This window comes from Osmia lignaria, chromosome 6 (assembly GCF_051020975.1).
Source record: "Osmia lignaria lignaria isolate PbOS001 chromosome 6, iyOsmLign1, whole genome shotgun sequence".
In the NCBI taxonomy this organism is placed as follows: Eukaryota; Metazoa; Arthropoda; class Insecta; order Hymenoptera; family Megachilidae; genus Osmia; species Osmia lignaria.
In genome coordinates, this window is record NC_135037.1 from 7,001,431 (window position 1) to 7,015,679 (window position 14,249).

The following is a 14,249-nucleotide window of genomic DNA, read 5'->3' on the forward strand; positions in this document are numbered from 1 at the left end:
TCTTCTGCATGTACTTCAATTTCAAGAACTAAAATAACCGACGTTTTAAATTCCATTAACTTTAAGAAGAAAGTTGTAAGTGCGAATATAAAATTTCGAAATTTGTCTCGAAATTAATGCCGACCGCTACCTTGTTACTTTAGAACCGTCGTAAACTTTCAAAACGTTGGTCTCGCTTTATAAATCCCTGCCGTAAACGATACAAAATTACGATGAAATTTTCATCTGGTTGAAAGCTGCGTTACTTAAGAACGCGCAGCTGAATTCTATTATACAATAAAGGAACACAATTACGGGGCGTGGGCGTGAAAAGTCAATTTAACTTTTCGATGCAGAAAAATACAAAGAACTTCCTGCAACCTGATAAATTATTTTCACCCGTTAGCGTAAATATAAACCAAGTCACACTTCATCTACATTTTTTTCTTTTTTAATAATTTTCCTCTGGAAATTGAATTTTCCTTAGAACACAAATAGTTATTTTTTCTCCAGAATTCCAAGTGAATTGAAAACTTTATTTTATTTTTGTAATGCAAGTATTTAAGAATAAGAAAATAAAATAAATTAAAAAGGGTGGAAACTGTAAGGAGAAAATGATGTCTGACTAATATCGGGCATATCCCCTTGCGAGAGCACGTGGGAGCGCGCATGCGCAGCACCGACAGTAGCACGTGGCTGGCTCGAGCCGCGCTCGGTCGATTTCGGATAGTTTCGCGAGTCGACGACCGAAGAACCGGCGACAGTCGCGCGCCGGCCGCTGTCTCGATAAGGTGTTTGTGTTTGCGTCGTCGCGATGAAAATTCGACCGCCATAGAGGTTATGTTTACGCGTGCCGCGAGAATCAAAACGACCACGCATGCCCTTCTGCGTCTACCTTTTTGGAAATCTTGCACGAATCGTCACGTGTCCATCGATAAATCCATCGATTTCTATCGACCACGCGTCTCTCGGATCGTGGACCAGCTTGGCGATACTTGACACACTCAGGAAAACTTGGTAATTACATTCTATCATTTTGTTATTCTGTAGCGAATAGATGCATGTAACGATACATTATATTATAATATAAAAAATTATAAGCATAATACGCAAAATGATTCAGTTACAAATTACAAATATTAGAACCCATGGGAATCTGCCTTGACGCGTGATTGCCGCAGTAGTAAGTGTCATGTATATTCAGACATGTTATAATCGCAATTACTTAACATACAATCTTCTTATTTTTATAATTAAGCTTTTTACGTGTTATGGACCATTATAACTGACTTCATAATATTGTTGAAGTATAAAAGTCCTCCTGACTATTGTATCCAAACTGACTATTTTGACTATATTAACTACTGATATCTAAGCTTTACCAACAACATAACCTGTACACCCCTAATACCCGTAAACTTACTTTTTCGTACAAATTTTTCTGACACCGTTATATTTCATTTGAACGTATCGGAAGTCGAATAAAATACAAAGAAATTAAACAAATACTCGCGAAGCGTGGCATCAGGCGAGCGTGTTTCATTCTCTTTCGAACGCTCGGCTTGATTTGTTCGTCAGTAAATAACCAGCGGAAGAGGATCACCTGACGCGACACCGGTGTCACAGTATTTTTTCATCCCGCGCATATTCGTCCGATTTTTTTGTTTTCCACGTGATTCGTAGTGTCGGTCGAACGTGGCTTATTTTAACTCGGTGAAAATAAAAATCAGAATCTTGTAATCGTATATAACGCTGTTGAATACGCGCCAGAACAATGGCGCGAGTTTTAATATCGTTCGACCGCTTATAACCGCAGTCGAGCCAGACTAAGGATGAATTATAGTGTCGGACATGTTTGGTCTTCGACTATCAATAATAAATTTTACAATTAGTTGTCTGCTACGGTTCCGCGCGCTGCAGGATGCATTGACATTTCATATTGTAATAAATTTTAAATTCTGTAAATCGTGTGTTAAACTATGAATCCTGATCAAATTAGAATTCTTCAAAATTCCATTAATAAATAATTTTCCGAATTTAATTTCATTTTTCCTTGTATTTTATTATTGCAAATATTCAGTTATCAGAATTCGATAAATTTTTACATGGAATGGAGTCAATATCTTTCCTTGCTGAATAAATATAGTAGATCTCAATTTGCTTTGACTTTAGCTACGTCGTTTAATTCAACGGTGTAGAAGCGGTTATGAACTATTTTTCACCGAACGAGCGAGAAATTAAAGGGAGGCGCTACAGAAAGGACGACAGCCCTTACAATTACCGGAAAAATTTAATACGATCCACAGTTGCTGTTCGTGTTCCGCGTGATCGACACGGGACGTCAAATTTCCATGGGGATGGAAAACAAAAGAAATATCCACGAGCATTTTATTAAATTTCCTAACGGAATGACGAAGCTTTGTCAGCCGCTTGGTTCGACCAAGTTCATCTATGCTTTTATTCGGTATCACGAACGGGACTATCAGCGAAATATCAAGCGTATAATATTTTACCCCGAATATTTGATTTTTGGAAAAGCGTTATTTGAAATAGAAGTTTAGAGTTAACACAGAAATGTTGAAACGTTTCGTTCGCTTATTTCGTACGATGCTACGCGATTAATTTCGCGAATTTTTCAATGGCGGCTGAACAGATTGGTCGACCGATAAAAAAAAGGGACAATGCTCGCAATCGATGAAGCTATTGTAAGAGCTGACGTAACCATCTACCGTCGAGCCTTTTGCGGAATCGCCCGCATAAGCGAAAACCAGCCCGTGTCGATGGTTCTGCGAAATGTTGCAAAATCCCTCGCCCTTTGACGTGCATCCTTTCTATACTTGCATCGTTCGAAGTATCCTCTGTAGTATACAGCGGTACTAAATTACGTTGTAAACTTGCAGAACTATCTAACGTTGCTTGGGTTCTTGAGATGTAAAATTTTTTAAAATTTGTAAAAAAAAATAGAGGCTGGGATAAAGTGCAAATGAGATCAGTAATGAGTTTGTAAGGTATAAAGGTTCCATAGAAGCTCAGATACTTAAGTCTAATACGTCGAAACTGATATGTTTGCTCGAAGAAGATGTATTTCTATCCGGTGGAATAAAAAAGGTGATTGAGATGCACCGACTCAACGAATTCCTCGGTTTCTTTATCCAGAGTTTCTAAGTGATCTCACCAAGACGCTACAAGCAATCATAAATCACAAAAGAAAAGGTGCCTGGCAAAGGTGTTGAAAGGGAAGAAACAGGAAGATACAAATGGATAGATTGAGGAAGAAACAGGGAGATATTCAAAGGGTGGAGTGAAATGGGCGTTCTTTATAAACTTTTTCTTACCTTTCGTATCGGTTGCCTGTCTCCGTATTTTAGCCGCAATGAGTTATTATCCAAGAAAGTAGCTGAATGCAAAAAGTTTAAGAAATTCTCAAAATTAACAGTGTAGTTTATTATTTTAGAAAACGTGGTTTCTGCAAATATCGTAAATTTTCCAAACTTACAACGTATTTTGTTTCACGTAACACACTCGTTTTGTTTCTCTCGTGAGAAAAAAAAAGTATTGCAGACATCGAAGTGTAGTCGCAAAAAGATGCTCTTAACGTGAAAATACGCGAGAATCCAAAAAGTCGCCAGCCAGTCTGCGAGTTGAAATTACCCGAAATATACGAGGTCGCGTTACCGTGAACCGAAAGCTCGTTTGTTCCGTTGTTTCTTCGGATCAACGAGGAAGAAACCGCCACGCAACTTCCTCGAATACTTCCCTCTGACCCACCAAAGGATCGTTACATTGAATTAAGATGGAGTAAAATGTGTGCCACCCTTCGAACTATCGGCCGAACAAAAGCCAACAACAGTCGTTTTACGACTTTATTTCCGAAATTCACGAAACAATCGTGAACATTCAATGAGATACTTTCGCATCTATCGAACGACAGTTTTTTTCACTCGATCTCACGATTTACACGCGTAAGAATATCGAAGAAAAATTGTGAGATTGTTTTTTAACGAGATACCGCTATTACTTATTTGTGCTTTCATTGAGTTTTGTATAAAATCAATTCTTTCCCTGAACAGTTTCTTAGTAGCTAAAGATTGAATATTCCTTTTGAAAGGATTACAAAATTACGCAAATTTTGACAAAGCTTATTTGAAAATTCAATTTAATAATCAAGAATGGCAAAAGCATTCTTGTATCTATGAAAATTTTGACAATATGAAATTAGAGGAGTGCTTTATTCCTATCAAAATTATCCCCTAATTAATTTGCAAAAAATATTAATGATTGTTAAGCTACTTTGAACCTTAGCTTGATGGCGTTTGAATTGACACAATGATAGCAGTACTTACTGATAATAAAGGAACAAAGATCTCGAGTGATCGTGCTTTTTCGTAAGCTATGTAGTTTGCACAGTATCCCTCGGAGAAGAAAGTGTGAAATAAATTGAACAGGATCTCTTGGACAAATTCCTGGATTTCGCTATCTGAGAGTCCCAGAGTGGCCAGAGGTTCGGTCCATTTGTCGTAACCGTGGCAAAAGTGGCAAACGATTGTCCGTTCCTCTTATCCACTGTCGGATTGGCGGCTTTTCCAGTCGCAGAAAAATAATGAACATCTTAAATCAAATTGTGCTTCGACAAAAGTTTCGATTGACATTTTGAACAATAAACGAAGAAACCTTTGCTATTTTCTCGTCGAACGAAGAGAAGGCAAAGGAATACGTTTCAAGTCCTACTCAATGATTCTCATTGACCGTGGAACGGAAAGTCGGTAGAATTCAGTAAGCTTCGTCGCGAAATTTACATTTTCCACCCGGCCCCTCGAGCGTTCTTCAAAGCACAAATTTATTGTGGCAAACATTGCACCCCGCGATGGGTCCCGGCGTGTAAAACTGAAATTTATTCGTCCATTTTCGAGAATCATTTTCAACGAAGTTGCGACTCGTGCAAAAGGGACAAACGAAGCAGACGAGCGAGCACAATATTCGATGATGAAATGCTCGACGTTGAATCGGTGCTTCGATGGTAATCAGAGTTTTCTGAATTCTTTGCGAATACAATTGTTACAGATATTTAGTATTCGCCAGTGATGTTTGCAAAAAGGGAAAAAATGGAGAATCGATGAATTTCATTTTTCTGCAGCATTCCTTTTTTGAAGTAAATTTACTTTTTGGTATTCCGTTTCAATTCACAATGCTTTTGTTACATAGTAGATGACAGAAATGGGAAAAATATAGAGGACAGATAAGAATTCGTCTAACCATGATGGATTGACTATTTTTTGTAATAACCAAGTAGATGGTGGAATAAATGATTGTCGTAAATCTTGGGATACAACGGGTGGCATTAAAATTTTTCTATCTCGAAATTTAACACAGCTGTATAACGGTTCGATTATTCCTGCTGTCCGAACAGAATATATCTAGTAGATTTGTCGACGCGAATAATTCAGCAACCGCTAATTCAGTTCACCCGTTCGTACGTCGGCCCTTATTAATTTACGGTAATTTCGACTTGAAATGAAGTACAAAGCAACATGTTCGCAACAGCGTACACGAAACTTCGTTCCGCCAATTTTCGTTGTAACGAGTATTTATGCTGGTCGGATTGCCAATTAAGCTTGTTCAATAAGCGTGTATGTAGGAAAAAGAATTATATGAAAAATCGAACGAGAGTTATTAACAAAACCGAGGAATCTCACGAATTTATTGTAACAGAGTTTATCATCTCTAAAGGGGTAAAATTTAATACTCAAATTAATTAATTAAAACACAATTCTATAGAAAAGATAGTTTTGCACATCTAACAATTTTCCAGCACGGTATTTCAATGTTTAAAATTGATACTATTATTCATTCACAACGCTCCAATAATAAAACAACGTATCGACCATTGTCCAAACGCAGTCGCATGAAAAGTTTCGAAGCTCTTTATATGCGAAACAAAATAAAATAAAATTATCGAAGAAGAAACACGGAGAGATTGCAGGAATAATAGGGACAATTTAAAACACGATTACAGTTGGATTTTGTATGAAAACCAGTTGGAAGTGTTGGTATTATCTCGAGAGTAATTAACCGAGATAACGTCGCCGGGTTGTTTATCGTACGAGGGATTTCATTTGGCCGAGCATTTGAAATGCTGAAACGGACACGAACTTGGAAACTCGCTTGAACTTTGTCAACTTGTTTGCAGGTAAATGCAGAGAAACGTCGAGTGTCGTGGCACGCGGACGTGATTCGTGCGGTGGTGTTCGGTGGTAAAGGGCCAACAACAGGCCGTAAAGGTGGGCTTTCGAGATGAGCTATGAATTTGGGCTGCCTGCTAGCCACTGTCTTTGTGCTTCGGCTGTTACAACTGCCTTTCGACGTCGCGGCGCTACCCTCAGTCGTCAAGATTGGTGAGTAGACGAAAAATTATACTTTACGATCGGACCGATCCAGTTCATCGTCCAGAAATAAAAATTCCTCGTAAAACAAAGGACATTTTCATTCGAGCGCGATATCGTGTCGATTTGCGAACGAGCCTTAAATCCACTTGTTCGACTAAAACGTCGATCGTTAATCGAGTTAATAAGGAAATTTCCAATTTCTTCGCGATACCTAAGTGCGCTTGTTCCCCCTTCTCGTCTACCTTCACTTTGCCGTGTCTGAAAGTTCTGTGTACCAAAGTTCCGCCGCCTCTGGGGGCATCCAGCGCGAGAAATCCAATTTCAATGGAAACGCGCGGGGGAATGAGATTTAGCAAGGTAGGCGACGCAAGAGCTACAGGGTATTACGTTGCGAGACAAATACTCGTCTTCTGGACGGTACGTGACTAGATGACGGCCCACGAGCATCGAAATCTTTGTTTCATCAATAATATCCTGCGAGAGAATCGAGCGTTTGTCTCCTTAAAAATGATGTCCCACAGTCAGTCGAGCCTCGGAAGTATCTGAATCTGAATCTGAATTTGAATCTGGAATTTCTAGAGGAACCTCGATTGAACCGATCTAGTGAAATATAGGAGTTTGAGAGTTTCTTTGGTTACGTTCCAATTTCCAAACAAGTTTAATCACCTATGATCAGGTGTATTCTGAATGAAACAGGAAAATAAAGTAAAAGAAAATTGATCACTTGTGAATTATTGGGGTTGTAATGATATTTTTTAATAAGTATTTTGTGAATTCTTCCCTTGATGATTAGATTGTTTAGCATACATGTGACTATGTTATAAGATCTTGTCTTAAGTTTTACTACTTACACAACGACAGAGGATTGTTAACTTGGTCACGTGCTCATTACGCGACAATTACGAAGGGCTGCGACGAAGTCGGTACGAAACTTCTTGAAATTGAATCAAGAAGTTTGAGTAATCGGGTTATCTGCTAATTTTACGGTCATCGAAATACTAACTACACTTTCCAACGATCTATCTTTTATTTACCTCTCGTTCATTTTATATTGACAATCTAGAATCATTCACAACTGATAAATAATCCCGCCGAGATAATTTGAAAAAAAAGAATCAAACTTGACTTTCATCACTTTTGTGATAAACGTGAAATTGTAACGGAGTCGGCCCTTCGCAGGCTTTTGCGCTTTGCTCTTTCTTCAAGAACACCGTCCTCAACCTCGTTTCTGGTAGAGGGATGTGTAAACTCTTGCAAGTTCTTGCGAGCTTTGTTGCCTTGCCAACTTGGCCACGCAATTCGCGTAACCGTGCACCGTTGCTCGGCTGGTGGAACCTTTGATGGGGTCGACACTTGCCGCAACAACGTCCAAGTTTTTGGGTCAACGAGAAGCTCGGTTAATGGACCACCATATGTCATTCGATAATGAACATTACTCGTTGCGCTTTGCCAGAGACGGTTGCCCCGTTTCCGCTTCAATTAACCAACCACCGCTGAAATTAACATCCTCGAGTTTTGCGGTGAAGAAACGAGGGTCCTTCTCTTGAATTTTTAACCGACTTTCTTAAAAGGAGGAGATTACTCAATTCGATCAGTAATATGTACACTTTTACACTTTTATTTTTTGTTAAAAATTATTTTATATTCCTCGCAAACTTGGCTATGTATTAGGTTGTCGCATGAAAGCCCTGCATTTTACGAGAAAGTTTGGCCGTGAAATCGCTAGAAAATGAAATTTTAACGAAGCTCCTTTGCGCGAACAAGTTTGGCAGAAACAATTCGACGGGATGAATACGTTAGCGACTATGGGCCCGAGATGTAGGTATTTTTCGGCGACGTCGGATAGCCTCGGTAACTTTCAACTACCTTAGAATGATATTACACGGCTCTGAGAAGTTCTGCAAGCAACGTAACTCATGGTATATACGTAAGACGAAGTCTTCCCCTTGTCGTAGTTTCTCCTCTTCGTTCTCTCAGTTTCTCCACGAAACAAAGTTCGTTGCGAATGAATAGTGAACAAGCGCTCGGCTGCATTTTTCTCGAAAGATTTCGTCTGGAAATAATACGGAACTCAGACGTTTAAACTGTATTCTCTGTGTCTCGGTTCATCACCTATTAGAACGAACACGCGATCTTGCCCCGACGAAACTCAACATTTCTACGAGTAAATCGTCCTTCTTTATCCTGGATAATGTAATAGCGAATAGAGAAATTAAATTGAACGTCTCTCATCGTTCGCAGAGATGAAAAAGGTAAAAGAGGAGATCGCCGTCAGGAGAATTTATGAAAATATTGCATTTAAACCAAGTTCTTTTGACTTTATTTGTCTTTTGAATTGAAGAGGATCCCTGCTGGCGAACGGTCCTTCATACTTTCTCTGTTCTAATTAAATATAACGAAAGATGTACTGGGTGCCTCGGTATAAACATATAATATTATTGTCTTTACATTCAGACGATACTGATTGAAAAATGAAAATAGTAAATTAATAAAGTATTAATCAATGTAAAACTTACATTTTCTATTATATATATGAAAGTAGAATGTATACCCACTAATTGAATAAGAATTTATAATACATGCTGTAAATTACAGTGTTGTTGGAAACCAATATTCATGAATACGATGTTGGGGAAATGTTTAATGGTGGGTTTAAACGCACGGTGTTCTCATCGAAATTTGTATCGATATCTAGTGTTAAAATACTAGATTACTCCCTAGAGCCTAGACCCTCCCTGGATTTTCCCCAAATTCAAAACAAATATTAGAAAACTTCACCCCCTATAGAAAGAAAGTCTACATGACATCCTAATGTACACTTTTAACAATTCCCTTCGTTTATACACCTTTCTTTCCATTTTCATTTCGAATAAAAACATTTTGCCCGATCTTTATCCATTCTGAACCCGGTACAACGTTTTCCTTTCTTCGAGCTTACGCTCACGCATCTCTTTCACCGTGAACCGTAAAATCACAGACACGCTTTGCCTCTCGAAGCTTTTCCCGGAAAGGGTCGAAACGTACACGGTGCATCGACAGGAATCGGTTTTTTTTTTCGTAGTTACAAGGTCTTCGATTTACAACTAGATCGAGGTGAGAACGCTCGAAGGGTTCGCGTTTGTCGCTCGACGAGAGTTCGCGTTTGTCACTCGGGAGATCCAACGCCTCCCCTTTAAGCACCTTTTTTTGCTGTTTTCATCCCTCCGGGCGACGAGTGACAAGCAAAGTGGGTGAACAAATGGTTCAAGTTCGGCGACAAAGGAAAGCTGCGGTTAGCTGCCACTTGCACGAACACTCGTTCAAGAATCTTCAGCATTCTTCGTCTTTTATTGCCCGTGCTCTCCTGCACTCATCCTTCGTCTATGAACTTTCCTTCGCCCGTTGTTCCGGATCAACTTCTTATTTTTCCTTGGAAATATAACACGCGACCAGACGAAATTCAGAAAAACACCAACTTCTATTGGATACATTTTCTGAAAAATATTTTATGAAGGTGTTTCGAATCGATACCTCCTGATATGAAATCGTAGAATTAAATTTTCACGAAAACGATTGATTTTTCGAATAAAAATGTAAAGTGTGAAAAGGCAGGCTTCTTTATCCACCGGCCATAAATGTGTCAGCTTCTAAGATTCGCCGAAGCACGAAAGATGAATCGACTTGGAAATTACTGGAGCACGGAATAACGTGTTTCCACCCCGTGGAAAACAGAAACGCAAAAAGCAATCGACGCCGAGCGGTATCTGCGACATCGTATATTTGCGAAACGAAACAATTCGCGTTGCAATAGCAACGCGGAGAGTTTCTTGTTTACCGTTATATTAAAGACGGCAAGAAAGAGGCAGGAATTACAAAAAAATAGCACGAGACGGTATGTAAATGTTGAAACGACAGCTTCTACATTTTCTCGTTGACTTCCGGTCTCGTGTTGCTTCCCGTCCGTTTCGCGCGATGTGTTCTCGTTGTCTCCTACCTAACGGAAGCATCGAGCCAGAGATAATTCAATGGGGTGGTGTGAAAAAGGAAACATAAACGGAGGGTGACGAAGAATGGCGAGGCAATGTATTGGAAGAGGGTGAAAAAAGAAGAAGGGCGAAGAAAGGGATGGTTACGACTAGGTGGCGCCCGAAACATCGGTGTACCACAAATTCCATCGAAAATTCTCTGTAATTGATTGCTTTTTCCGTTCGAAAAATTCAAACTATGTATTACTTCAAATTCAAACTTTTCGTTTCTCAACGATCCTCGAAACTTGGAAGGATCAATTAATTTCTGTTATTACAGTTCAAAGGGAAACTCTCGGGAACCGGAGAAGTTTTATGGTACTTCTTAAGGAAATTACTTCCGCTTCTCCGTTTTCGCCTGTCAATTGCAGTACAGGTATTATCATTTCTATACTGATGAACGGCGAAAGGTGTTCACGCCTCTTCTCCTTTTCATTGGTAAATAACCCTAAATGATTGGTGAGCTCGATAAATCTCGAGCGGTCAATAGGAGTGGTTAGCTCCTTTTCGAGGAAGGTTTCTTCCAGACGATGCTGAAAGGCGAACTTAGCCTGATGGGTTTGCAAACATTACGGCGTCCTCTGCAAATATTTGCCAGCTACCCTCGAGTGATCCTCGTAAATTATCCATGGCGAAGTTAATCTCCTTTTCATCGGATTTTACAGATAATTGATTTATCGAGTTATTATCGATGACAATTCGGTCTATTTTACACCTTTATTAACAATTAAATGTGATACACTCTAACTATAATTTATTCAGGATACACTGTAATTCCTGTTTAACAAAATTAATATAATATTATTATTAATTATCAATTTACATTATCCATTTTCTATTCTACGCAATTAATAGAATTTCCGAGATAATAATACGCGTTTACAATATAATATCGTCGAAATAGTGTCATCGAGGTCTGAACCGGTGACGTTTTCACGCATCAACTATTCACGCAAGCTTTTTTCCCTGAAAACGTCGAAATCGTCGGTTCCTCGCTCGATTGCGTTCCTTTTTCCGTGGACGCTGGTCGTTTCAGCGAAATGGAGGGAGACGCAGAGGTCGAAGAAGATCGTAGAAGAAAGAAGAGCAGAAGACGGGGTAAACCGAGTGGAAGGACGATTTTGCATGTAAGTGGGTTACCAGCTCGTCTCTGTCCGCCTTGGGGAAGAATTTTTGAAATTGTCCGAGCCGCCTTCGTCTCGGACGTGAATAGGGCTCAGCCTGATCGTGCATCCCTCGGATGGAAGCAGATGTCGTGACTTCAAACGAAGAAAATACGTGGTTCGTTCCAAAAATAATGAGACTGCGCGCTTTGCAACTTGGACTGGGAGAGTCCTACCGAAAGACGTGAATCATTATGATTTAAGAACTTCGAAGCCATTTACGTGAATCCAGGTAAATTTAAAACGGTATATTCTCGATTTCGCAGTATGTTATACCTGAATCCTGTGAAAGATTCCCTTTCGGTAATTTAAATAATGGTATGTCCGAAAGAATTACACTTCCTGCCAAGGAAAAACTTTTTTTCTTATCATGCGACGAGTGTCAGGTTGCTGGAGTTGACTCTGAAACTTTAGAAGGAGAATCGAGAAGCAATCATCGACCTCCTGTCAGCTACTAGTCGATAGAGATGATGGATTATTGTCATTTAGCTAATCGTAGAGAAGATGTCAGATAGCGATTGCTGTCAGCTAACAGGTTATGGCTTCGTGTCTATATTCCTTGTAAGAAATAGACGAATCAGGTTTAAAATTTGTATTCAACAGAAATTTGTTTAAATTACTGGTTTGATTTTTTGAAACATACCTTGGAAAAGAAACTATAGTGAAAAGATGGAAAAGAAAATTGAATACAAAGTATAAACGTGGACATCCAAATCCGTGAATGATAAATCACAAAGGTCCCTCGCAAATCTTCGGGAATAACGAGCAAAAGCCAGCTCTTATCCTTTTGTCACCGCTAAGAAACAGCTGGGTACAACGCCTTTACAGCAGTCCTGGGTATCGTGTACAAAACGATCCTTACAGCGACCGGAAGCTTCGGTTTCCAAGTAACGCGCGAACGGAATTTCAAGCGAGCAATGTCGACGCTTCAATGAACATCTCTGGTTCGCGAAATTAACAGAGCTACCGCGTTCTAACTCGATTGCTTCTCGGAGAAGTCTGCTGCTCGCCAAAGATGAAAACCCGGATCGTCAAGGGAAATGACTTTGCCACGGTAACATCGATCCTCCACCCCCTGTTGCACTCTTAACATACAAAGAACGTGCAAATTGCAGAAGATGCTTTTGCTAGAAATGCTCTTTTAATTAATTATTCAGATAAATCTGGAACTTGGAAATTTTTCCTTTCGCGTACACTGTACAGGTTTCTTTCATTACGCTTTTTATAAACGTCACAGATACGCACGGTGTATAGGCTATTCCAATTTAAAAGCTAATCATTTTCTTCAAACACGATTCCTTTAATAATTTATCTTTCGTTACAAAAATAAATTCGATAAAACCTTAACAATAGCAAATTCATGTAGTCGATATAATTTAACTTGAAACAATCCATTTTCAAACTTTGTACCAGTCCGTGTTAAACTTAATCTAAACTAGTTCAACCCTAAATCTAACAAATAGAAACTCCGCTCCAATTCCTTCCACATAAACTCTATCAACGTACTACTCTGTATTCCGAGTCAAGTTAACATTCAACATTTTAACCGTTATCAACGTTGAGGTATTTTATACGGTATTCGATAATTTTACAAGTGTTAATTTGATATTGAATCTCTGTTTATTCCACGTGAAAGCAGTAATAATTTGAAACAAGCTGGCTAGGATAAACAGGAGGGGATGTAATTCATTTCCCTGTCTCATTCCTCAGCCTCAAGACTCCTGTTACACTTTGCCACCCAGACTTATCTCTTTCAAATGACTTTTCCTGTCTCTGTAAACAGCCACGACTTTCATGGAAATGAATTTAATCACGGGGTTTAAACATGCAAGCGAATATCCCAGGATTTAAATGGACACCTTTGAATCTATTTAAGGTTGTTGCAAAACTGTCTCTTCATTTATCCTATAATCAAGAAGTATTTATCATTAGCGTCTACAGTTACTAACAAATTCGCACCATCGCAGATGAATGTAATAACTTTCAAAATTAATGAATTTATAACTTTTCCTTATAAAAATATAATTACACGAGACTGGTCAGTATCTCGTAGGTTTCAAGCTTATCATCCCTCTCTAATTTTACATAGGACTGGTTTAAACCCTCTTTTTCCTCACTCATGATAATAGCTTTCGAGATATAGTCGCCATGGCATATCGTGCCAGACAGTTAAATATGTTTGCTCGGGTTATCAACGCTCCTAATTCACTTTGGTCTGATGTGTTATTCAACCCTTCGCCCTTTCGAACCTGTCCCTATTTACCATGGAATCGCGGTGGAAACCCTTTGACGAACCTCCTCGCAAGACCAACGGGATAAGTTTACAAAGCTCGGTAATACGTTCGTCGAATACCTACTTTAATTGCAGAAGGGTCGTCGAAGAAATGACGTGAATCATTTTGAGGGAGGAAAGCAACGAATGCGGCCACGAAAAATGGTCATTAACGTCTCTGTTGTGAATTATGAGATTTTTGGGGTGGAAAATTCGGTCGACTGGATTTTTTTCGAACGATTCCTTTGGTCGTGAAGCTTTTCAAAGACTTTTCTGAATATTTTTATCTCAGTTGTTAATACGTTAATTACCTTTCCATTTGCTACCTTCTATAATTAGTACAAGTGTACAATTCTATTTTCTATTTTGCGCTTGCAGTTTATTTGCCTAATATCTAGAAATAAAATACTATGGAAAAAAGTGAATTTCAATAGGCGGAAAATTAAGG

The 14,249-nt window shown here is 39.0% G+C and overlaps 1 protein-coding gene across 6 annotated transcripts in view; it reads left to right on the forward strand.

Moving 5' to 3' along the window:
* Positions 1-739: 739 nt before the first annotated feature.
* Positions 740-14,249, forward strand: part of LOC117601308 (glutamate receptor ionotropic, kainate 2) — a 75,467-nt gene continuing 61,957 nt past the window's right edge. For all 6 annotated transcript variants that reach the window (XR_004580636.2, XR_004580637.2, XM_034317920.2 and 3 more), the window contains exons 1-2: positions 740-996; positions 6,167-6,371. Coding sequence is in view for 4 of the 6 variants with exons in the window: in XM_034317920.2 (XP_034173811.2) it covers positions 6,278-6,371 (94 nt within the window). In the remaining 2 variants the exon portion in view is untranslated. The remainder of the gene's footprint in view (positions 997-6,166; positions 6,372-14,249) is intronic.